Source organism: Coenobita brevimanus, chromosome 84, assembly GCF_032717465.1.
Source record: "Coenobita brevimanus isolate Jiangsu-jjx chromosome 84, ASM3271746v2, whole genome shotgun sequence".
In the NCBI taxonomy this organism is placed as follows: domain Eukaryota; kingdom Metazoa; phylum Arthropoda; class Malacostraca; order Decapoda; family Coenobitidae; genus Coenobita; species Coenobita brevimanus.
The window spans coordinates 25,475,729-25,501,992 of record NC_137037.1 but is presented as its reverse complement, the minus strand read 5'-3'; the positions used below and the strand labels follow the sequence as shown (position 1 = coordinate 25,501,992).

The window sequence follows — 26,264 nt, the reverse complement described above, 5'->3', positions numbered from 1 at the left end:
TCAAAGTAAGATTATACTTAGAAGCAACTTCCATGAAGCACTCAAGATTACAATCATGATCCTTTTGCCCAAATCCACAGATTATAACATCATCAATATAAGCATAAGTGGCTTCCAGGTTATTATCGGTAATCAAAGTAGTAATCACATGCTGGAAAGCAGCCACCGCATTAGTTAAGTGTACTGAAATAATTGCCCATCAGCCTCAAAAGCAGTGTACATTTTCTCCTCATCCCTAAGGGGAACCTGGTAATAAGCACTTTTAAGATCAAGCTCGCTGAACACCCTATACCTTGCCATTTTATGGACCAAGTCATTAATGCAAGGAATTGGGAAAGCTTCTAGTAGTGTAAAACGATTTATAGTCTTAGAATAGTCAACTACCATGCAGCGCTCATGGCGATCATCCCTAGTTACTAAAACCTGAGCTCTCCAGGGACACTGGCTCTTCTCAATTATCCCTTCACGAAGCAAAGACTGAACTTCCTCGCGAATGAAATCCTTATCAGACTTGGAGAACCTACGAGTTTGAGTTGGGACAGGCTTACAATTAGAGATCAAGTTATGGAACAGGGAAGGAGGATCCAAGGACATACAAGCAACTCCACAAACAGTTAGCTTAGGTCTAGGTCCATGAAGGTCAAATTCAACTGATTATGCATCTTCATAAAGTCTTTTCCTAGAATTACTTTAGCACACAAATGAGGAAGGACAGACAATTTAAATTTTGAATACTCATTTCCAAGTACGTTAAGGTTAACAATGCAGTGCCTGCGGTATCTGAGGATAGGGATGAAGATGCCATAGTTACGGTTGCCCTAGAAGGGGTAATGTTCAGGCCCAGTTATTCAGCTACCTCAGCTTGCATGAAACTAGAATCACTTACCACTATCAATTAGTGCATACATATTAACATTATTAACCCTTACAGAAACAGTAGAACAGCATGGTTGTTTGAAGGAAGCAGCATCCTCTTTAACCGGGTCCGTAGTTGCATCAGAAGAGCCGCAGGGTGGAGTAGGTGCAGTCGACCCGTTGGGTGGAGTAGAAGCAGTAGGTATAGTAGCCAAAATGGTAGCTACGGACTCACTAGAATAGCATGGTTGTTTGGAGGAACCAGCATCATCTATAACCAGGTCCATAGTTGCAGCAGAGCCACAGGGTGGAGTAGGTGCTGTAGATACGTTGGGAAGAGTAGAAGCAGTAGGTATAGTAGCCAGAATGGTAGCTACAGACTCACGCTTTGCTCTGTCCTCTCTGTCCCTCCAAGATTTACACACACTGGCAAAATGACCCCTCTTACCACATTTGTAGCATACAACGGTCCGAGCAGGACATCGAGCTCTAGAGTGACGGGACCGACCACAGAAAAAACATGAGGGTTTGGAGGCAGCAGCTGTCCCAATATATTCAGCAGCTTCTAGGCTGGGACAGGAAGAATTATCTTCATTAGGAGAAGTCGAGGCGTCCATTGTGGCCGAGTAGTTTTCATGGAGTTGAGGAGTAACATATACTTCGGCATTCCTCTGAGCCAAGTCCAAACTTTGAGCAAGCTGCACAGCTTCAAGTAGAGTTAGAGATTCTTTCTCCAAGAGTCGCTGACGAATCATAGGTGAAGTGAGACCAGAGATAAAAGCATCACGGGTGGCTTCCTGGGTATAAATATCAGCAGTCACAGCCTTAAACTCACATTCCTTGGACAGCAGCTTCAGTGACTGTAGAAACTGATCTATGGATTCACTGGGTAGCTGCTTCCGTGTAGAAAGCTGATCCCGAGCAAAGATGACGTTTGTAGGTTTCACGTAAACAGCCTTCAGTACCTCAATAGCTTCAGTGTAGTTCTTGCAATCAGCAATATGAGTGTAGACTGAAGGGGACACGTAGTTAAAGAGGAGCTTGAACTTGTCTGGTGCAGTGTCGCCACTCACGGACTCGAGAAAATTAGTGAAGGTGCAGAACCAATGTTTCCACTGAGCAGGGGTAGTATCTGGAGTTCCGTCAACCCTTACACCGCGGGCTTGTTTTGCTTTTTCTTGCGGCTCCCGCGGGCATATTCGCGCTTCAATAGACCCTCTAAAAATATTTCCCAAAAATCAGTTATTAGTCCTAGAATATTAAAATCATATATGCTTATGGCACATACCTTCAGCTTTCTCCTGGGGTGTTTGTTGAGCCTTCGTCGAGTACCATAGGACTTGTGGAGACCTCTGAAGTTAGGTAACAAAGTCTCCACTTTACACTTCCCGACAACTCGTAATATGATTACCACAGTCTGATATTATCACTAGAAACACTATTCTATGATTCTCAAATAGTTTGGAATCCATACTCCAAAAAAAACCCACTGTGTAAGCAATGAAAATTATGAGGGCATGTGACCTTCCCACTTGCGCTAGTTCGCCGCTGGTGTTCTGTCATTTATTATTCATAAAAACACTCACAGTTTATATTTCTATTACTATATAACACTTATATATATCTACAGTCTTTATCCATAAGTTTCCTTCAGTAATAGTAGTTTATTGTCACTGTAGGCATTCAATTTCTTCAGTAAAATATGTAGCATTCACTTTCTCATCCTGTAAACTAGCATTGAGAGTGATTGTCACTTTCACCTTCACTCTCATAACTCATAGTATTCAGACATGCTAGGGTGAAACTTTCACGTTCATTACTCCTAGGGTATATACTCGTATTCTTATAATACTACTCATTTACATTTCTATTTACGTTCTCTGTTTTATTTACGTTATTTACATTTCTATTTTATTTACACTGTGTTATGCACTGTCACTTGAAGTAACTTATAAAACTATTTTCCACTGTTCACGTATATGTACATTCATTGCTTTCACTCGCTGTTTACACATTATTTACACATTATTTACAATTCCACTTGCACTGTTTTACTCAATAGAAAGATTGTAGTCACTCTTTTATCAATTGTCAGCCCTTTACCTCTTTCAACACGAGGTTTAGTAGGGGGTAAAGGTCACAGGGCCCTTTGCATGGGGCTGAAAAACGGGGGAAGTTAGCAGGAGCAAACAGACATACCTTCACTTTGAAAGATGACAGTGAACTGATAGTGGTGGCCTCCTGCCGCCTGGCTTGGGTGAGTGCAATACTACCAACTTTAGCCTTGTGAGACCTGCTAATATGTAGCAATGAAATGACTGGCGGGAAACCTAGACAATACATAATAAATTAGGTAGTTCCAGGTGAATCTAAATATCACTTAGGCTTCTCCCTTCCTTCCTTATATGTATATTTATTACGAAAATTGATTATACAGCATATTTCAAGGGGAAATAAACAGCGAAAATTAGCGAACGAGTGCACGTGAGGTGTTGTCAGGTGATAATTAGCCAATTTCAGGTGTATGGCACTCTCACTTACCTTATTTCTTTCTTGTATATATTATTTGGTATAAGAATAGGGCATAGGGCTTATTTCAATGGATGAAATCAGTGAAAAATTCCAGGGAAGATTTACTTAGCGTAGCACGGCCGGGCAGGTGAGAGGATAGGGTAATGGAGGGAAGGTAGAGAGGGGAGTCAAGAACGGGGAGAAATGGCTAAAATGTCAACAATGGATGGGAGTACAGATGAGATTAGGAGTGGTGACTAGTGTTGGACATAGGCAGTATTGATAGATGATACAAGCCACCACTTGAAAGCCCGGGTGAATTCAAAATAACACAGAATCACAAAAGTGATGCCCCACGGTATGATCCCTTGCTCCCAAGCGTCACGAAAGTGACGTCCCGTGGTTAAGGGGTTAAAACGTTCAGGTCGTAGCAACTTCTCCATATTCAGTAACTTGGCGTCGGTGTCAGCAGTGAATAAAAGAATTATCTTGCCAAGTAAATTGTTATAAGGTCGACTTAAAAAGTACCTTCTTTCGTAAGGCTGTACTTAGCAAGAAACACAGGTAGGTGTTTACCAGATACAACCTGGATGTATCTGACTAAAATGCTAAAAGACTTTAAACATAAGCTTCAGAACACGAAGCATGAGGCCCCGAACAAATTGAACAAAGAACCCAGAATCAGTCATAATGAATCCAACCCTTTTGAAAATGAAGCATTCACAGTAAACCCCAGTTTTATACCACATTATAATTATTATTATTATTATTATTATTAATTATTATTATTATTATTATTATAAATAATAATAATAATAATAATAATAATAATAATAAATAGTAATAATAACAGTAGAAGTAGTAGTAAAACACCAACAATAACAAGAAAAATAAACAACAACAACAACAATAATTCGTTTTCGTTTTTAAAGGCTCCAACATGCTTGCATGCGTCAAAGGCTCCAACATGCTTGCATGTGTCGGCCTTGGTCACCTAATGGCAGCTCTCCATGCTGCATGATCCATTGCAGCCTCCCTGTTCAGTCCCTTAACCCTGAGGTCACACTTAATGACCTCGTCCCATGTCTTTCTTGGTCTACCCCTCGTAAACCCACCCCCAATATTAACACTTCTCACCTTCCTCACCCAATTATCATCCCCCATCCTCTCCACATGTCCAAACCATCTCAATCTACCTCTCCTCATCACAACACCAATACACTCCAGTCCCATCCTACCTCTCAACTCTTCCATCGTAAACCCAGCCCCTCCAGGCCTTGGACACAGAGATGCACTGCACATCCACCTAATCATTGTCATTTCTGTACGTCTGAGCTGGCGAATATCTTCCTCCTTCACTGCCCAGGTCTCACTACCATACAGCATTACACTCCTAACACATGATGCATACAGAGACCCCTTAGCACATAGGGAGAGTCCTCTCAGTGTCAGGAGAGGCAAGAGCTCCCTGAACTTCTTCCAACCACTCCTCACCCTAGCCACAGAGCTAGCTCCAGCCCCACCTCCAGCACACATGTCTCCCAAATAACAAAACTCTTCCACACACTCAAGAGATTCACCAGCAAGTTCAATCCTTTCACGTCTGACAATCTCCACCTGCTCACCCTGACAAGCCGTACACATAAAATCAGCATTATCTCTCAGTCTACCTCTGATACCACTACATCTCTTATGCACCCATTTATCACACACACCGCACAAGATGGAGTTACTTCCCACGCCCTTGTGGCAAACTGCACATGGCCACTCTCCCTCGTCTTTGACAGTACCGCCACTAACCCTAGATATCATCACTTTTGTTTTATCTGCATTTGCCCTTAAACCCTTGTGCCCCATACATCTCTCCACTTCCTAAACCTTTCCTCCGCCTCCCTTTCGTTCTCTGCAATCAACACCAAATCATCAGCATACAACAACTCCCACAGGAGTCCGTTTCTAAAGTCACGTGAAAGGGCTTCAAGTACCGTGATAAACAACATGGGACTCAAAACTGACCTCTGATGCACACCAACATTCACAGAAAACCCATCACTCAAATCTCCATTCACTCTTACCTGGGTGTGAGCACCCACATACATAGCCATAACCACCCTAACCAGCCACTCCTCCAAGCCAAGCTTTCTCATTGCTCACTTCACCACTTCTCTAGGGACTCTGTCAAAGGCCTTTTCCAAATCAACAAAAACAAAATAAAGACTCCTTCTACCAATATATTATTCCTGAAGCTGTCGAACAATGAATATAGCATCAGTGGTCCCCCTACCTGGCATAAACCCAAACTGCATCTCATCAATATTCACACTTTCTCTAATCATACCTTCTAAAACTCTCTCCATTACCTTCATTATCTGATCTAAAAGCTTTATACCTCTATAATTTCCTCTTTCCAGGGCATCACCCTTCCCTTTATACACATTTACAGTTACACTCTTCAGCCAATCATCTGGGACAACAATAACAATAATAATAATAATAATAATAATAATAATAATAATAATAATAACAGTAGTAGTAGTAGTAGTAATAGTAGTATAACACCAACAATAACAAGAAAAACCAACAACAACAACAACAACAACAACAATAATAATCATAATAATAATAACAACAAGGACCGTACTTGCCAATTAAATTTTTTTTTTTATTTTCGCATTCAGTTTTTTATTTTTTTCAGAAATAACTGCAGACAAAGCATAAGGAAAAATATCTAAAACAATCCTTCCCTTGATGTTGGTTTTGTTTGGAATTTTCTTTACCCTACAACTAGATTTTTTTTTTTTCGAGTGGAGCCCTGTAGTTATAGGCTAAAAAAAAGAAAAAAAGAGGGGGCTTCAAGTAACCCATTTTTAGACTACTGGTTTATCTGGAAAATTTGTCTCTGCTGATACATGACGAATTTATTTTTCAGTCAAAAGAAAGAGCAACTCTCAAAGCGCTATCTTCAACATCGTCATCATTATTATTTTTATTAAAATCATTATTATTATTATTATTATTATTATTATTATTATTATAATTATCATTATTTATTATTATTATTATTATTATTATTATTGTGTGTTGTAGGTGGGGGGGCTAACCTCACTCGATCTAGCGCTGCTCTAGGGTGACTGCCTTTTCCTCTCTTCCTTCCTTCCTCTTCTGTCTTTCTTTCCTTCATTCTTTCCTTTTCCTTCTATCTACGGGTGACTCTACACTAAGTGACAAGTCAAATCGTTTCTTGTACACCAGGAAATCATTTACTACGCTGGGTGGTAACCATATAACCAAATTATGGCACCTGGTGGTTTAGTGGGCAATTAAGGTGCTCCAGTCCGATTGAGCCTGTGAAGGTTTATATCCAAGGGATGGTTGGGGTTTAATGCTCACGTAATGCCACTCAGGATGAGTGAGGCTGGTCATTCCCATCTTAAATGTCATGACCAACATGCCTAGCCCCTGGCTCCTACGTTCCTCAAGGGGCAACACAAGTTTACTCACATTAGGGAGATCTATTCTATCATGAACTAAGTATTTAAACTGATCCCAAAAGGATTTCCAATTTTGCTCCCCATCAAACTCCGCAAGCATAATTTGTGATAGTACAGCTTTACTCCGCTGTTCCACAACTTGTATTTCCGCAGCAGTCTCAGCCAATTTAGACTCTAATAACATCGCTGAGGCTAAATATTCCTCCAATTTACCTTCAATTTTGGTAGTCTCCGACTCTAAGAGATCTTTATCATCAGCTGTTACTATGGCTGCTTCTAAATTTACACAGCCTTCTTCATACTTACTCCATCTGTTCTTTAGTATATTCAGGAGACTATTTAATTTCACCCTGGACAGAGATGTTTCATCTAACGATTTTCTGCAATCATTTATGGCTCTCGTTACCCATCCGGCCTTACTACTAGAGGATCTCTTTAACAAGAAAATAGACATGTTGACTGATTTTTAATTTACTAGATTAACCATTAATTTCAATCACAAATTTACCCCAGCTCAGTAGTTATCTAATTATTTTAAATTTTGAGGAGTGTAGGGATTTTATTTATGGAAGGAAGGAGGAACAAAAGGCTGAGCCCGCAAAATGTTCCCTGCAAGATACAAAACAAAAACTATACAAAAGAGAGCCAAATTCAATATCCATTCATTTCGAGATGCCTGGACACACTGCGTTTGAAAGACTGGATATCATAGGAAGTAGGAAATACAGACAGAGGGAGACAGTTCCAGAGTTGACCTGTTGCATAAATGAAGGACTGGGAGTAACGGTTAACTCTTGCATTAGAGAGCTGGACAGAAAATGTATGAGAGTTTGTTGCCAGACGGGTGCAACGTGCCCGTCGTAGAGGTGGAGGGATGCAAGCAGACAGTTCAGAAGAGCAGTGACCATTGAAGTAGCGATAGAAAAGAGATAAAGAGGCAACAGTGCGGTGAAGAGACAGAGGTTGAAGGAAGCCAGTAAGAGGAGGAGAGTTGAGAAAATAGCCTTTGACTCCACCCTGTTGAAAAGAGCTGTATGTGGGGAGCCTCCCCACACAGGAGAGTTCTACTTTAAACAGGTGCGAATAAAACCTGTGTATAGAGTCAACAACTGTGCAGGGGTAAAGAAGGCATGGAGTCGGCTTAGCACACCCAATCTCTTGGAAGCAGATTTTACAAAAGAGATGCAATATGATCTTTCTAAGATAAGTTCCGTGTGAATGAAACCCCAGGCATGTTCAAGGATGATGCAGGATTGAGCTGGATATTATTAAACATTAGTGGGTACTCCTGTGGAAGATTTTGACAGGTTGATAGGTGTAAAAACTGAATCTTTAATGCATTAAAAACAACAAGATTATTTTTACCCCAGTCAGAGATACGAGCCAAGTCAGACATTAGGTGTGCCATAGCCTGATCCCTTGTTTGTTAAAGTAACTGCTGAGATGGACATTGCGGAAACTGAATGGAAAGGTGAAGGGTGGAATCATCAGCGTACGAGTGGATAGGATTAGATGCACAGCTCAGAAGATCATTGGTGAATAAAAGGAAGAGAGTTGGTGACAGGACATAGCCCTGAGAAACACCACTGTTGATAGATCTAGGAGAAGAACGATGGCCGTCTACAACAGCAGCTATAGAACAACTAGAAAGGAAGCTAGAGATGAAGGTACAGATAGAAGGCTAGCAACCGTAAGAGGGCAGTTCGGAAATTAAATATTTATACCAGACTCGATCGAAAGCCTTTGAGATGTCAAGTGCAATGGCAAATATTTCACCTAAGTCCCGAAAGGATGATGACCAGGAGTCTGAAAGGTAGGTGAGAAGATCCCCAGTGGAGTGTCCCTGACGGAACCCGTACTGATGATCAGAAAGAAGGTTGTGATAGGGAAGATGCTTTAAAATTTTTCTGTTAAGAACAGACTCGAAAACTTTTGAGACACAGGATGTTAAAACAATTGAACAATAGTTAGAGGGTTGGAAATGGTCACCCTTCTTTGGGACTGGCTGAATGAGAGCAAACTTCCAGCATGAAGGAAAGGTACAAGTTGAAAGACAAAGGCAAAAGAGTTTACCTAGGCAGGGTGTAAGCACAGAAGCACAGTTCTTGAGAACAACAGGAGGGACTCCATCAGGTCCATATACCTTGTTATTAGTGAGGCAAATAATGGCAGAAAATACATCAGCTGAAGAAATTTTAAAGTCAGCCATGAGGAAGTCAGAGGGGGGAAGTGATGGAGGAACAGCACCGGAATCGTCTAAGGTGGAATTGGAGGAGAAAGTCTGAGTGAAGAGATCTGCTTTATCAGAAGAAGAAATAGCTACACAGCCATCAGAGTAGAAAAGAGGAGGGAAGGATGATGAGGTAAAGTTGTTAGAAAGGTTTTTGGCAAGGTGCCAGAAGGAGCGGGAAGAATTCGAGTTGGCGAGTTGAGAGCATTTAGTACCGATGAAATTATTTTTAGCAGAGCGAAGAACAGACTTCGCACAATTCTGGGCAGAAACATAAAAAAGATGTGATTCAGGGGTGGGTTGGCTCTGGATTGGGTTTATGGTATTAAACCTATCTCCCTGGGTTGTTAACCCACCGCATCCCGGCAAATTTTTCACCAATGACCCCCCCCCCCAATCCCGGCTCATTTTCAAAACGCTTTTTTTGGCTAAAACCTCCGCTTTTTACGAGAAGCATCGAAAAGTCAGAAAGTGCTCAGTTGAGTTTAGAAATACTGTACAGCTAACAGCTCCTTCACACTGGTACCCTGTTCTCTCAGGCCAGGCTCCAGAGAAAACGGTTCTATGGAAGGGGTAACTATTCCATATCACTCATTATTCGTTAGATATTTATTTATTTCGTACGAATATATGTAGCACAAGAGTATATTGGTTTTCAGACAATAATATAGGCTACCTAAGCATTCTTCACTCATCAAACACATCAACATACCTCACTTTCCCTTATAATGTTACTGTCTCATCACTTCTGCTTGTTTCTTCCTCTGGCTTCTTTCTTTCTTTGTCCTTCACCTCAGGAATAACTTTCGCCTTGAATTTCGTCATTGGAGAGACCATGGCACGACTTGTCTTTACTAGCCAGGTTACTGCTAATAGGTGAGTCACCAAGAAAATGGCATGTGGGGGGGAGGGGGTTTCAGGCAGGGCCAGGCAATTTCCCTGCCTGATGAGGGGTCGAGAAAGGTTTCCCACAAATGCCTACCAAAAATCACCCACAAAACTTGAAAAATGTGCAAATGACGGACCTCGCAGTTGCAAAACGTATGGATACGTCGTCGGGTGTCACCGTGACAAAACGTGGCAATGTATCCATACGTCGTCAGGACACCTCGGATTAAACCTCCAGGGTTATGTCTAACCCCACACTCAGTTTCCAAAATAACCCATAGTTCCCTAGGCTCAGAGCTAATTAATCATTTTAAATTTTGAGGAGTGTAGGAATTGGGTTTATGGTATTAAACCTATCTCCCTGGGTTGTTAAACCTCTGGGGTTACGCTTTTATCCCCATACCCAGTTTCCAAATAACCCATATTCCCTGAGCTCAGAACTATTTACATCTTAGTATAACATGGGTCTACCCATAGCTTGTATAGCATAGAACTGTCCTTTCTTCAATTCTATGTAATTTATAAACTTCTGCAGAACCGCTTCTCTGCCTTGATGATTCCAATGTATACCATCGGTTTTTAGAGTTGCTTGGAAAGGCTTTGCATTACAGTGGATAAAATCATTCCCTTTCCTAATCTTTTGCAGCTTCCTATTCACGGCTCTGCTAATTCATTTATACATACCACAGCAAACTGGTGAACCATATGGTAGGTTTCTAGGCTCAAGAAGGGTTATGGTAACCGAGGATTTACGTGAACCATCAATGTCTCCTACCACGGCTAGTATGTTTTCAACAATTTCATTAACTTCCACATCGTCATAAAAATCATTTTCTCCCAGGAAAAGGATAGTGCGGTCATGCTCCCAATCTAATCCGGCATTTAGCCTCTCATCATCAGAAGAGCAACTTGCTCTTCCACCAGGAGCTCTGTATATACGTATTTCCACGTCATCCACGTCTACAGAACGTGGGAGTAGGCTGTGCCCAACGAACACAACCCTAAAATCATTCAGTGCATCAGCACACATCTGTTTTCCTCACTCTCAGGGGCACCAGAGAATATGTCAGAAAATTTTTGTACACTCCCTTATCTGACAAGTGTTAGTCTAGCACTACCTTAAGTAAATTCACACAAGACTCTTAGAAGGTTCAGGTGTGATTGATATTCCAACCCACCTAGTTATTATTCTCCTATCTCCTAGCTAATTCCCCATTGATTTGGCCAAATCGTAAAGGTTACTTATCCAGAAAGAGTCGGACAACAGATGATGACGAGCCTGATGTTTCGGTTGGTTGCCTGGGCTTCCAAGCGTCCTTTAGGTGCGTATTTCAGAGGGTGCTAACTCAACGAGCCTTGGTAGCAGACTGTGTGAACATGGCGAGTCTTTGATCCCTCATAGGATTGTAAAGGTGCCAACTATTATTTAATTACAATGCTAAATACAGTTAGATTACTTCATGATATATGCAAAGCGGATTTAACTATAATTAATCTTAGTTTTAATTAAACTAAAGCCAAGCCAAGTATTCCCTCGCATGTATTAAACCCTCATTCATTTTTCCCGTGAGGCATTTCATACTCGCCACGTAGGCGCAGTTAGGTCAATGGAAAATTCCAAAGTATTTACATGGATTTACAATATAGTTGTCCACAAGGGTTTAACGCAGTAGCATTTAATTTATTAATAATAAGAATTATTAAAGAGAACGTAATCTCTGGGTTATAAAACATTTGCATCCACATTCACACTTGTTGTATGAGGATGTTGCGGGTGTTTGCAGATGTATGAAATTTTGTTGTTATACAATTTTTGTCACTAAAACTAAAGTAAGTAACATCGTTATAAACGGATCTCTCTCTCTCTCTCTCTCTCTCTCTCTCTAACTCTGTGTGTGTGTGTGTGTGTGTGTGTGTGTGTGTGTGTGTGTGTGTGTGTGTAAGCAACTATATATCTCTCACATAGACATGCAAACATTCAAAAACTAGAAAAGAATAATAACGGAAATTTAATGAGAAAATTAACAAGGATTCCTAGCACAGAACTGGACATGCACTGTACACCCACGGACAAAAGTTCCGTCCATCAACCAGGGGACGGGGTGATCTGGCACTAGAGGTCAGGTTAATCACACATGTCTACCCCCCAACTAACCCACCTTACCCCCACCAATACACTGATTTGTTAGGCGGTTAGATCGGAGATGTGAAGCTTCGCTACATCTCATGTCATGCCTAGTGTAATGTAACTTTCATTTATCCTACTATTAGGTGAATTATCACGTGCATAGATCCATATGAAGGTCCATGAGAAGTAATTCTATCGAAGTTACAGCAGACTTCTGTACAATGATCCTAATAATTAGAGTTTGGTTTCCAAATATCCAACATCTTCTTAATCAAATATACTATAGCAGTAACCGTGTGTGTGTGTGTGTGTGTGTGTGTGTGTGTGTGTGTGTGTGTGTGTGTGTGTTCTTACCTAATTGAATCTTTACAGGAATGAGTCAGGCTCGTACTGTCCCGTGTCTTAAACCATATTTATCGTACATATCCTTAAATTTGTGAATTGTTTTGGCATACACTATTTCATTCGGTAGTGCATTCCATTGATCAATTACTCTCTTTGGGAAACTGAATTTCCTTACGTCTTTATCACCTCTCTTCTTATGCAGTTTTTTGCAGTGTCCTCTTGCTTATGCTTCTCCATATGTTAAGTAATCATTTATGTCTATTTTCTCCTTTCCTGATATGCACTTATATAGCATTATCATGTCACCTCTTTTCCTTCTCTCCTGTAGTGTTGGTAGATTCAGTTTATTTAGTCTTTCTTCCTAGCTTAGGTCCCTTAAGCTTGGTATCCATCTTGTAGCGGCCCTTTGAACTTTTTCAATCTTGTCTATATGCTTTTTGAGATGAGGACTCCAGACTACTGATGCATATTCCAGGGTTGGTCTAATGAATGATGTTATTATCCCTCTTAGCATGTCTTCATTTATGTATGTGAATGCTATTCTCATATTTGCAAGCAGTGTATACATGTTCCGTACCTTCTCGCTGATGTGGTCAGCTGGAGATAGTCTGTTATTGATAATCACACCTAGGTCTTTCTCTCTTTCTGATGTGTACAGGGTTTTATTTCCTAACGTATAATCCCAATCAGGTCTTTTTCCACTTTTACCAAACTTGATTACATGACACTTGTCCACATTGAATTCCATTTGCCATGTACTACTCCAATCATGAAGTTTATTTAATTCTTCTTGTAGCTCCCTACAAGAGTCTGTGCTAGTAATTCTCGTTTGTATTTTTGCATCATCTGCAAACATATTCAGATAGCTCTCATTTCCAGTGTTACTCTTTATATCATTTATATACACTAAAAACATGATTGGTGCCAGTACCGAACCCTGTGGTACTCCACTAGTCACTTCTTTCCATGATGAGTAGTTTCCTCTTAGTACTGTCCTCATTTCTCTTTTTATGAGAAAGTCTTGCATCCAACAAAACAGTTTGCCTCGAATTCCTCCTTGATGGTACAGTTTCCATAAAAGTCTTTGGTGTGGTACTGTGTCAAAAGCTTTCTTAAAATCTAAATAGATACTGTTCACCCATCCTTCCCTTTCCTGTACTGTGTTTGTTACTCTGTCATAGTAGCTCAACAGATTAGTAACACATGATTTTCCTTTTCTTAAACTAAACTGTTTTTCTGTTATCATACTGTGTTCTTCTAGATGATTTACCCAAGCTTTTCTTATAAGTTTTTCTAATACCTTGCTTACGACACTGGTCAGTGATACTGGTCAGTAGTTGAGAGGATTTTGTCTATTTCCTTTCTTGAATAAGGGGACTATATTTGCTTTTTTCCTAATATCAGGTAGTTTCCCTTGACTCAAGGATTTCTTGAAAATTAAAAATAATGGTTTACTTAACTCCTTTGCACATTCTCGTAATACCCAACATGAAATTTCATCAGGACCACTTGCTTTTCCTCTGTCTAATCTACTTAACTCCTCCTGTATTACTTTTTCTGCTATTTGTATATCTGGTAGTATGTGTGGACATGCGTGTTCCACATAGTCCCTCTCAAAATTTTTTTCTTCTGTAAAAACTAATTGGAAATTCTTATTTAGTGCTTCACAAATATCTTTCTCTTGTGTATAAGTGATTCCCTCGTCCGTAATGGATTGTATTATATCTTTTACTTTGGTTTTGCTTCTGATATAGCTGTAAAACAGCTTTGGTTGATCACTACTTTTATTTATTATATCCTCCTCAAACTGTTTTTGGGCTTCCCTCCTTATTCTTGTATAGTCGTTTCTTGCCTGTTTGTAATTATTATACGCCCTTTCACTATTGTGTCTTCTGTATCTATTCCACAACAAATCTCTTCTTTCTTTTGATTTTTTACATTCTGTATTGAACCATTTCTGTATTTTCTTATCTGCTTCTTTGTGCTGTGGGATGTACTTCTGGACTCCTATTTCATAAAATTCACAGAATTTTTTATATACAGCATTTAAATCTTGTCCTCTAAGCTCATTTTCCCAATCAACCTCTAAGAAATACTTCTTTAGGTCTTGATAATTTCCCTTTTTATAGTTTAGGCTCTTTTTGTAACTGTCATTGCTGTTTACCGTCATATGCTATCCTGAAGTTATAATTTAGTACTGCATGATCGCTTTTGCCGAGTGGAGGGTGATATATTAAACTGTGTGTGTGTGTGTGTGTGTGTGTGTGTGTGTGTGTGTGTGTGTGTATTTTGGGCAGCCGAAACTACACATTCAAATCGCACCAAAACTGGCGCAGAAATCGTAAAAAATTCGCTGATGTGAAAAAACGTGGGCCCATCACGATTGAAAAACTTTTACTATATTTAATGAGCGATTACATTTTGACCAAAAAAAACTCCACTCCCCATGCCCGGCATAGAATCTCATTAGAATTTTTTGCCCACAGGAGTACAACTAAAGTATTTTGGCTTGCCCTGGGACAACTTGGGTTCCATTCCCGAAGCTGCAAATAACACGATCAGTTGGTTAGCTGCAAAAAATCCAAGTGACAACTTTAGACTAGAACAGCACATAAACGCGAGAGCCCTCAGCAGGAGCAAGTGCGAGGGGTCCCAAAGGGCCCACGAGGACTTGTGATACACTTAAATCCAAGCAACAGCAACAATTTATATGATTACAAGCCCTGTAAGTACCTCTCCTGTCCTCTCACCAGAGGAGCCACATATCCACCCACCCACTCAACCCATCCAACACAACTCACCAACCTCATCCTGGCCACTCACCCTACCCAGACACCTGGGTGACCCATCCAACCCACCGATCCCGGCCACCCACTCTGGTAACTCACGAATGCCACCCACGAAGCTCAACGAACGGTACACTCAACACATCCAGCCATTCACCTATCCACCCTGAACCGATCCAGCCACCTAACCCACAAACCCAACCACCCACCCAGAGCACCCCGGCCACCCAATCGTCTCAGCAACCCTGGCGACCCGCCGTGCCCACTCACTCCAATGACCCACTCTGGCCACACATTCCCATGACCTATTTTGCCCAACGACCGCTACCAACTACCCTTCCCACCGACGAATTCCACCCACCTTGCACACCCAACAATGTCATCCATCGCATCTACCCACACAACCTTCCTACTTCTCCCTGAGAACTCACCCTCCCTGCCCACCCACCCCACTCAGCCTACCCACTCGACCCAGCCTACCCACCCATCGTATCCACCCACTCCTCCCACTGACCCACCCGTCCCTTCAAAATGTCCAACCACTCTTCTTACCCAACCTCATTCACTCCCCCATCCCATTCACCCATTCGAACCCGACTCGTCTACCAAAATTCTCCCATCTAAACCTAACTTACCGACATCTCCCCGACGACCCACATATCCAGCCACTCACCCATCCAGGCCACCAAACACATCCACTCACTTACCCATCTACCCCTACAACCCACCAGCAGCAATTCCACACACCACACCCAACAACATCCCATTCCACCTATACCAACCATCCTGCCGACCCACTCTGGCAGTGCACCGAACTACCACACCCAGCATTCAACCTCATTAACCCCGCCCGCCCAACCAACTGACTCCAACACACACACACACACACACACACACAGGAGACACCAAGGAGTGCAGATGCGGGCCAACAGCGCTCCATACCAAGCCAGCACGGCCAGTGGCATTACCTAAATTAGTATCTTTATATGAGTCAAGCTCTGTCAGGCAAACCACCAGAAAAAGAGGACTCGATGTACCTTCAACGCTAGATCTCATATTTACTAGGCAAGAAAATGATATTGACAGTTTTAATATATCACCCTCAACTCGGCAAAAGCGACCATGCAGTACTAAATTGCAACTTCAGGATAGCATATGACATAATTAACAGCAATGAAAGTTACAAAAAGAGCCTAAACTATAAAAAGGGAAATTATCATGACCTAAAGAAGTATTTCTTAGAAGTTGATTAGGAAAATGAGCTTAGAGGACAAGATTTAAATGCTGTATATAAAAAATTCTGTGAATTTTATGAAACAGGAGTCCAGAAGTACATCCCACAGCACAAAGGAGCAGATAAGAAAATACAGAAATGGTTCAATACAGAATGTAAAAAATCAAAAGAAAGAAGAGATTTGTTGTGGAATAGATACAGAAGACACAATAGTGAAAGGGCATATAATAATTACAAACAGGCAAGAAACGATTATACAAGAATAAGGAGGGAAGCCCAAAAACAGTTTGAGGAGGATATCATATATAAAAGTAGTGATCAACCGAAGCTATTTTACAGATACAGCAGAAGCAAAACCAAAGTAAAAGATATAATACAATCCATTATGGACGAGGGAATCACCTATACACAAGAGAAAGATATTTGTGGAGCACTAAATAAGAATTTCCAATCAGTTTTTACAGAAGAAAAAAATTTTGAGAGGGACTATGTGGAACATGCATGTCCACACATACTACCAGATATACAAATAGCAGAAAAAGTAATACAGGAGGAGTTAAGTAGATTAGACAGAGGAAAAGCAAATGGTCCTGATGAAATTTCATGTTGGGTATTACGAGAATGTGCAAAGGAGTTAAGTAAACCATTATTTTTAATTTTCAAGAAATCCTTGAGTCAAGGTAAACTACCTGATATTTGGAAGAAAGCAAATATTGTCCCCTTATTCAAGAAAGGGAATAGACAAAATCCACTCAACTACCGACCAGTATCACTGACCAGTGTTGTAAGCAAGGTATTAGAAAAGCTTATAAGAAAAGCTTGGGTAAATCATCTAGAAGAACACAATATGATAACAGAAAGACAGTTTGGTTTCAGAAAAGGAAAATCATGTGTTACTAATCTATTGAGCTACTATGACAGAGTAACAGACACAATACAGGAAAGAGAAGGATGGGTGGACAGTATCTATTTAGATTTCAATAAAGCATTTGACACAGTACCACACCAAAGACTTTTATGGAAACTGTACCATCAAGGAGGAATTCGAGGCAAACTGTTTTGTTGGATGCAAGATTTTCTCATAAAAAGAGAAATGAGAACAGTACTAAGGGGAAACTACTCATCATGGAAAGAAGTGACTAGTGGGGTACCACAGGGCCCAGTGCTGGCACCAGTCATGTTTTTAGTGTATATAAATGATATTGACAGTAACACTAGAAATTAAAGCTATCTAAATATGTTTGCAGATTATGCAAAAATACAAAGGATAATTACTAACACAGACTCTTGTAAAGAGCTACAAGAAGGATTAAATAAACTTCTTGATTGGAGTAATACATGGCAAATGGAATTCAATGTGGACAAGTGTCATGTAATCAAGTTTGGTAAAAGTGGAAAAAGACCTGATTGGGATTATACGTTAGGAAATAAAACCTTACACACATCAGAAAGAGAGAAGGACCTAGGTGTGATTATCAATAACAGACTATCTCCAGCTGACCACATCAGTGAGAAGTACGGAACATGTATACACTGCTTGCAAATATGAAAATAGCATTCACATACATAAATGAAGACATGCTAAGAAGGATAATAACATCATTCATCAGACCAACCCTGGAGTATGCATCAGTAGTCTGGAGTCCTCATCTCAAAAAACACACAGACAAGATTGAAAAAGTTCAAAGGGCCGCTACAAGATGGATACCAAGCTTAAGGGATCTAAGCTACGAAGAAAGACTAAAGAAAATGAATCTACCAACACTGCTGGAGAGAAGGAAAAGAGGTGACATGATAATGCTATATAAATGCATATCAGGGAAGGAGAAAATAGACATAAATGATTACTTAACATATGGGGAGGCATCAGCAAGAGGACACTGCAAAAAACTGCATAAGAAGAGAGGTGAACAAAGACGTGAGGAAATTCAGTTTCCCAAACAGAGCAATTGATCAGTGGAATGCACTACCGAATGAAATAGTGTGTGCCAAAACAATTCACAAATTTAACCCACGCCGTCCTGGCGACGTGAATTAACGTCCGCACATGATGTGCACTCATGTCCTGGCGATGTGAATTAACGCAGCAACATTGCAAGGTCCCTAATTTGCACAATTTTCAATTTTCGCGAGTGATTTCGAGAATGATTTTTGGCACGTATACACGGGACACCTTCCTCTATTCCTCTACAAGATGCCAAGCAGGGACAATGCCTTACACCGCATAACCTCTCCCCCCCCTGCACGCTATTGTCTTGGCAATTCACCTGTTACCAGTGACCTGGCCAATAAAGACATTCAGGGCCAGAGTGATTCCTCAATCGATGACAATGTGGAGGACAAACATTAGAGGAAGAAACAGTCAGAAATGATGATCAGGTAATGTGGGAAAAAAAAAGTCATGAATGGTGATGAGTTAGTGAGTGAAACAATGCTTATAATGCCTATATTACTGTTTGAAAACCAATATACTCTTGTACTACATATGAATTCGTACCAAGTAAATAAATAAATACTGTTTATGAGTGGATAAAATAGTTACCCTCCCATAGAACTCGTTTTCTTTGGTGCCAGCCTGTTAGAAAACCCAGTCAGGTAAGGAAGCACTCGTACCTAAATCGAGTATTTTAAACCTCAGGTGAGCGATTTCTCTATGAATTTTCGATGTTTCTCACCAAAAGCGGATGTTTGAGCAAAAAAAAAAAAAAGTCCAAAAATGTCGGGACTGGGGCGTACCACTGCCCAGAAAACGTCGGGATGGGGCGGGTTAAGGATATGTACGATAAATATGGTTTAAGACACGGGACAGTACAAGCTTGACTCATTCCTGTAAAGATATAATTAGGTAAGAACAATTAGGTAAGAACACACACACACAGACTGACACAGTAAGACAAACAAAACATGCGTAAACACACACACACTCAGACACACACACACACACACACACACACAGGGGGATTCAATCTAGGTGGACGTGTGACACCGGCGCTCGGTATCATCACGGCCAGTGACATTACCTAAATAGTATCTTTGTATGAGTCAAGCTCAGTACCAGGTTAGACTAAACGATTGTTCATTATAAAAAGGAAAAAAAATAATAAGTTTCAACAAGACTTGTAAAAACAGGAAATAGAACCAAGACGAAAGAATACGCTGAGTCATCTCTGAGGTTTGTTTACAACAAGACGGAAATTGTAAGTATATGCTTTGCACTTTAAGTATTGCAAAATAGATACATACTTCAGTAAAACAAATTTGGAAAAGAAAAGGGATAAAGAAAAAAAGCAAAATGATGATTTCTACCAAGAACTGGTTGAAGTAGAGACCCACAATAGACTGGTTGAACGTGTAAACAAACTAGAAATGGCTTTCAAAAATGAAATTGATGAAATAAAGAAGCAGATGCACTTGCAAAAGGAAGAAATAGAAAAACTAGGAAGGGAGGCCAATAAGAAAGACACAACCATCAGTGAACTAACCGTGGAACTGAGTACACTTAGGAAGAAAATTAGTGAAATGGCAAGTACAGTAGTCAATCACGAGAGTGTTATGGAAGAGTTCAAAAATGACACAGAGACAATTAGGCAAGTTAGCAGTCTTATTGACCAGAGCAGTGATATTGAGGAGAAGATAACACAAGTAAATGAAGCTGTGCAAAGCTACAAAAATGATGTAGAAACCACGTATGCTGAAATGGTGAAAGTAAAGAAAGACATAGAAACAAGGGTGGAGGAAAAAAGCATTAAAAAGGAGGTGAAAAGAATAATCCAAAACAATCCAAAGTTAGTCAGAGATTCAGTAGAGATAAACAAATCAATAGTAATCACTGGTATAGAAGAGGATGAAGTTAAAAACAAGATCACAAGAGACAAAAAGGAGATGGCAAATGTAATGAGCTTACTGAAAGAAGTATCAGAGGAAATCTGTAGTAAAGACATAGAGGAACACACAAGGTTAGGGAAATACGAGAAAAGCAAGACAAGACCTCTAAAGGTGACTTTCCAGAGTGGAAACACTGTGGAAGAGATACTAAAAAATGCAAAGAATCTAAAGGAAAAAGAGGAGTTCAAAAATGTATGGATAAAAAGATGCCTAACACAAGAGGAACTGGAATTACTGAAAGAGAAAAGGGAGGAAGCAAAAACAAAAAATGAGGGAAGATCAGAAGAGGACAAGAAGAAATTTTTTTTACAAAGTAATAGGATTGCAGGTACGAAAGTGGTACACAAACAGGATGGAAAAATAGGAGGAAGGTAGTAGAACTATGTCATGACAAGTATATAAACAAGATGATAAAGTTGATGTACTCAAATGTGGATGGAATGGTATCTAAATTACTAGAGATGAATGATTATGTCAGAGAAAATGAACCACATATAATATGCCTAACTGAAACAAAATTAATACCAAGGATATCAAATGACATACTAAACTTAGAGGAATACAATATATGGAGAAGAGACAGATATTTAAAAAAAGGAGGAGGAATTATAATATTAACTAAGAAAAATCTAAAAGTCATGGAAATAATACTAGATATACCATCACAAGTAGAACTGATTGCAGTAGAGATCGACACATCTGAAGGTAAAGTAATTGTAGCCAATTTGTCCATGCCACCCAGATCAAACCCATGGGAAAGAGACGAATATGAGGACCTGGCAGAGAGTACAATTCAGAGTGTAAGATCATTGCTACATAAAATGGAAGAGAAATCGGAAAGAATGATACTAACTGGGGACTTCAATACAAATATAAATTGGAATACTCTAGATATAAATAGCCAAGAAAGCTGTTGGGACCAAAAGCTCCTGGATCTCATACAAGAGTTTTTCTTAACGCAACATGTGAGGGAAACCACCAGAAAAAGAGTACTTGATGTACCTTCAGTGCTAGATCTAATATTTACAAGGCAAGAAAATGATATTGACAGTTTAATATATCACCCTCCACTCGGCAGTACTAAACTATAACTTCAGGATAGCATATGACATAGTAAACAGCAATGATAGTTACAAAAAGAGCCTAAACTATAAAAAGGGAAATTATCAAGACCTAAAGAAGTATTTCTTAGAAGTTGATTGGGAAAATGAGCTTAGAGGACAAGATTTAAATGCTGTATATAAAAATTTTTGTGAATTTTATGAAATAGGAGTCCAGAAGTACATCCCACAGCACAAAGAAGCAGATAAGAAAATACAGAAATGGTTCAATACAGAAGTTAAAAAATTAAAAGAAAGAAGAGATTTGTTGTGGAATAGATACAGAAGACACAATAGTGAAAGGGCGTACAATAATTACAAACAGGCAAGAAACGACTATACAAGAATAAGGAGGGAAGCCCAAAAACAGTTTGAGGAGGATATAATAAATAAAAGTAGTGATCAACCAAAGCTGTTTTACAGCTATATCAGAAGCAAAACTAAAGTAAAAGATATAATACAATCCATTACGGACGAGGGAATCACTTATACACAAGAGAAAGATATCTGTGAAGCACTAAATAAGAATTTCCAATTAGTTTTTACAGAAGAAAAAATTTTGAGAGGGACTATGTGGAACACGCATATCAACACATACTACCAGATATACATATAGCAGAGAAAGGAATACAGGAGTTAAGTAGATTAGACAGAGGAAAAGCAAGTGGTCCTGATGAAATTTCATGTTGGGTATTATGAGAATGTGCAAATGAGTTATGTAAACCATTATTTTTAATTTTCAAGAAATCCTTGAGTCAAGGTAAACTACCTGATATTTGGAAAAAAGCAAATATTGTCCCCTTATTCAAGAAAGGGAATAGACAAAATCCACTCAACTACCGACCAGTATCACTGACCAGTGTTGTAAGCAAGGTATTAGAAAAACTTATAAGAAAAGCTTGGGTAAATCATCTAGAAGAACACAGTATGATAACAGAAAGACAGTTTGGTTTCAGAAAAGGAAAATCATGTGTTACTAATCTGTTGAGCTACTATGACAGAGTAACAAACACAATACAGGAAAGGGAAGGATGGGTGGACAGTATCTATTTAGATTTCAATAAAGCATTTGACACAGTACCACACCAAAGACTTTTATGGAAACTGTACCATCAAGGAGGAATTCGAGGCAAACTGTTTTGTTGGATGCAAGACTTTCTCATAAAAAGAGAAGTGAGGACAGTACTAAGAGGAAACTACTCATCATGGAAAGAAGTGACTAGTGGAGTACCACAGGGTTCAGTGCTGGCACCAATCATGTTTTTGGTGTATATAAATGATATAAACAGTAACACTGGAAATGAGAGCTATCTGAATATGTTTGCAGATGATGCAAAAATACAAAGGAGAATTACTAACACAGACTCTTGTAAAGAGCTACAAGAAGAATTAAATAAACTTCATGAATGGAGTAGTACATGGCAAATGGAATTCAATGTGGACAAGTGTCATGTGATCAAGTTTGGTAAAAGTGGAAAAAGACCTGATTGGGATTATAAGTTAGGAAATAAAACCCTATATACATCAGAAAGAGAGAAAGACCTAGGTGTGATTATCAATAACAGACTATCTCCAGCTGACCACATCAGCGAGAAGGTACGGAACATGTATACACTGCTTGCAAATATGAGAATAGCATTCACATACATAAATGAAGACATGCTAAGAAGGATAATAACATCATTCATTAGACCAACCCTGGAATATGCATCAGTAGTCTGGAGTCCTCATCTCAAAAAGCACATAGACAAGATTGAAAAAGTTCAAAGGGCCACTACAAGATGGATACCAAGCTTAAGGGACCTAAGCTACGAAGAAAGACTAAATAAACTGAATCTACCAACATTACAGGAGAGAAGGAAAAGAGGTGACATGATAATGCTATATAAGTGCATATCAGGGAAGGAGAAAATTGACATAAATGAATACTTAACATATGGAGAAGCATCAGCAAGAGGACACTGCAAAAAACTGCATAAGAGGAGAGGTGATAAAGACGTAAGGAAATTCAGTTTCCCAAACAGAGCAATTGATCAATGGAATGCACTACCGAATGAAATAGTGTGTGCCAAAACAATTCACAAATTTAAGGATATGTACGATAAATATGGTTTAAGACACGGGACAGTACGAGCTTGACTCATTCCTGTAAAGATACAATTAGGTAAGAACAATTAGGTAAGAACACACACACACACACACACACACACACACACACACACACACACACACACACACACACACACACACACACCTGCACATAGACAGAGGCAGAGGGGTTAGAAAGGAGGAAGGAAGACGGGGGAGAATTTTGCGATGGTGAAGGGGGAGGATTAGATGCGGAAGTGTCTAGTATTTTTGTAATAACATGTTGCATAGTATATTGACTCGTATCTTCGAAATACACCCTTTAATTCGCCAATGTTAGGGCTGTATTTCCATTAAGGTTCCATGATATGCTACCCAATAGGCAATAGTTTAAATGAACGAATCTATACAGTCTATATACCTAGGCCCTTTCTCCTCTAGAGGGGATACCCGAGTCAAGACGACACACTCACCGAATTACTCATTGACACATGCACAATTGCTCGTATCTTAACCTCCAAGGGGAGAAAGGACTTCTCCACACCGCACCACACAACAAGAGAGTCAACTGCAGAGTGCAATCCAGCGACAACCGCGGCAGGGCCTGACAGCACGGCTGGTTTACTCCTGCCACATCATAATGGACCCATCCCCTTCCCCATACCTTACCCCATCAGCTGATCAGACCAGATGTGGGAGAACATCTCGGCTTGGCCACGTCACCATTTACGCATTTATATTTTCACTCCATTCATCCCTATCAATCACAGCCACGCTTCCTTGCTCAACAGACATCCATCTCGCATCTAACGCCCTCTTCACACTGTCCATCCATCCTATTCGTGGTCTTCCTCTCAGTCCTACACCTTTCACATCAGATCCAGTTATCTTTTTCACCAATCGCTCCTCATTCATTCTCACCGTATGCCCAAACCACTCAACACTCTCTGCTCAACTCGATCAGCCTTCTCCAGAAATACTCCGGTCCTCCTTCGCACTTTATCATTTCTCACTCGATCCATATGCGGCACTCCACACATACTCCTCAGACACCTCATCTCCATTACATTCAATCTATCCCTCTCTGCTGCACCCATATCCCATGTTTCAGCCCCATATAAAGCAGTCGGTATCAGTACTTCCTCATACAGCCTTGTTTTTACATCCATTCTAAGCAAAAGACATTTAAACACTTTCTTCATTCCTCCCAGCACCTTTCCTACTTCATTCATTCTATACGTCACCTCTACATCTATTCTTCCATCCAAAGCAACATGTGACCCTAAATACTTAAGACACTTTACCTCTTCAAACAGCTCACCATTCAAAATTACATTCATCCTCCTACCATCTACCAAAGTCGTACACTTCATCACTTGACTCATTCTTATTCACTTTCAATTTTTTCTTTTCATACATCCTTCCAAACTCCACTACCAGCTGTCTCAATCTCTCCTCCGAATCAGTCACCAGTGCAGTATCATCTACAAACAGTAGTTGACTCAGATTCCACTCTTTACAATCACACACACACACACACACACACACAGTAGTTCACAACATCACCCACTAATCATTCTCAGTGGTTGCTTTTCCTCGACGAACGAAGGATGAACGATTACTTTGATAAAATTTTAAATGTAACTACATTAGTTTCATTATTGCATGCTGTTCATACTGTTGAATGAATTACAGACAAACATCAAACAGTAATTCGTGATACTTGAGACCAATTTTCATCGAAGAAACAATCATTGAGGACGAGTAACGGGTGAAATCGTTGTGAAGTACTGTGTGTGTGTGTGTGTGTGTGTGTGTGTGTGTGTGTGTGTGTGTGTGTGTGTTCTTACCTACCTAATTGTATCTTTACAGGAATGAGTCAAGCTCGTACTGTCCCGTGTCTTAAACCATATTTATCGTACATATCCTTAAATTTGTGAATTGTTTTGGCATACACTATTTCATTCGGTAGTGCATTCCATTGATCAATTGCTCTGTTTGGGAAACTGAATTTCCTTACGTCTTTATCACCTCTCTTCTTATGCAGTTTTTTGCAGTGTCCTCTTGCTGATGCTTCTCCATATGTTAAGTAATCATTTATGTCTATTTTCTCCTTTACTGATATGCACTTATATAGCATTATCATGTCACCTCTTTTCCTTCTCTCCTGTAGTGTTGGTAGATTCAGTTTATTTGGTCTTTCTTCGTAGCTTAGGTCCCTTAAGCTTGGTATCCATCTTGTAGCGGCCCTTTGAACTTTTTCTATCTTGTCTATGTGTTTTTTGAGATGAGGACTCCAGACTACTGATGCATATTCCAGGGTTGGTCTAATGAATGATGTTATTATCCTTCTTAGCATGTCTTCATTTATGTATGTGAATGCTATTCTCATATTTGCAAGCAGTGTGTACATGTTCCGTACCTTCTCGCTGATGTGGTCAGCCGGAGATAGTCTGTTATTGATAATCACACCTGGGTCTTTCTCTCTTTCTGATGTGTATAGGGTTTTATTTCCTAACTTATAATCCCAATCAAGTCTTTTTCCACTTTTACCAAACTTGATCACATGACACTTGTCCACATTGAATTCCATTTGCCATGTACTACTCCATTCATGAAGTTTATTTAATTCTTCTTGTAGCTCTTTACAAGAGTCTGTGTTAGTAATTCTCCTTTGTATTTTTGCATCATCTGCAAACATATTCAGATAGCTCTCATTTCCA

General features: G+C 39.8%; 1 protein-coding gene across 1 annotated transcript in view; it reads right to left on the bottom strand.

Moving 5' to 3' along the window:
• The window catches only part of LOC145410102 (uncharacterized), a 17,539-nt gene extending 1,664 nt beyond the window's left edge, over window positions 1-15,875 (bottom strand). The window contains exons 1-2 of the mRNA XM_080280305.1: window positions 15,870-15,875; window positions 930-1,970 (exon numbers count right to left, since the gene is read on the bottom strand). Coding sequence (XP_080136431.1) covers window positions 930-1,970; window positions 15,870-15,875 — 1,047 coding nt within the window. The remainder of the gene's footprint in view (window positions 1-929; window positions 1,971-15,869) is intronic.
• Window positions 15,876-26,264: the final 10,389 nt, after the last annotated feature.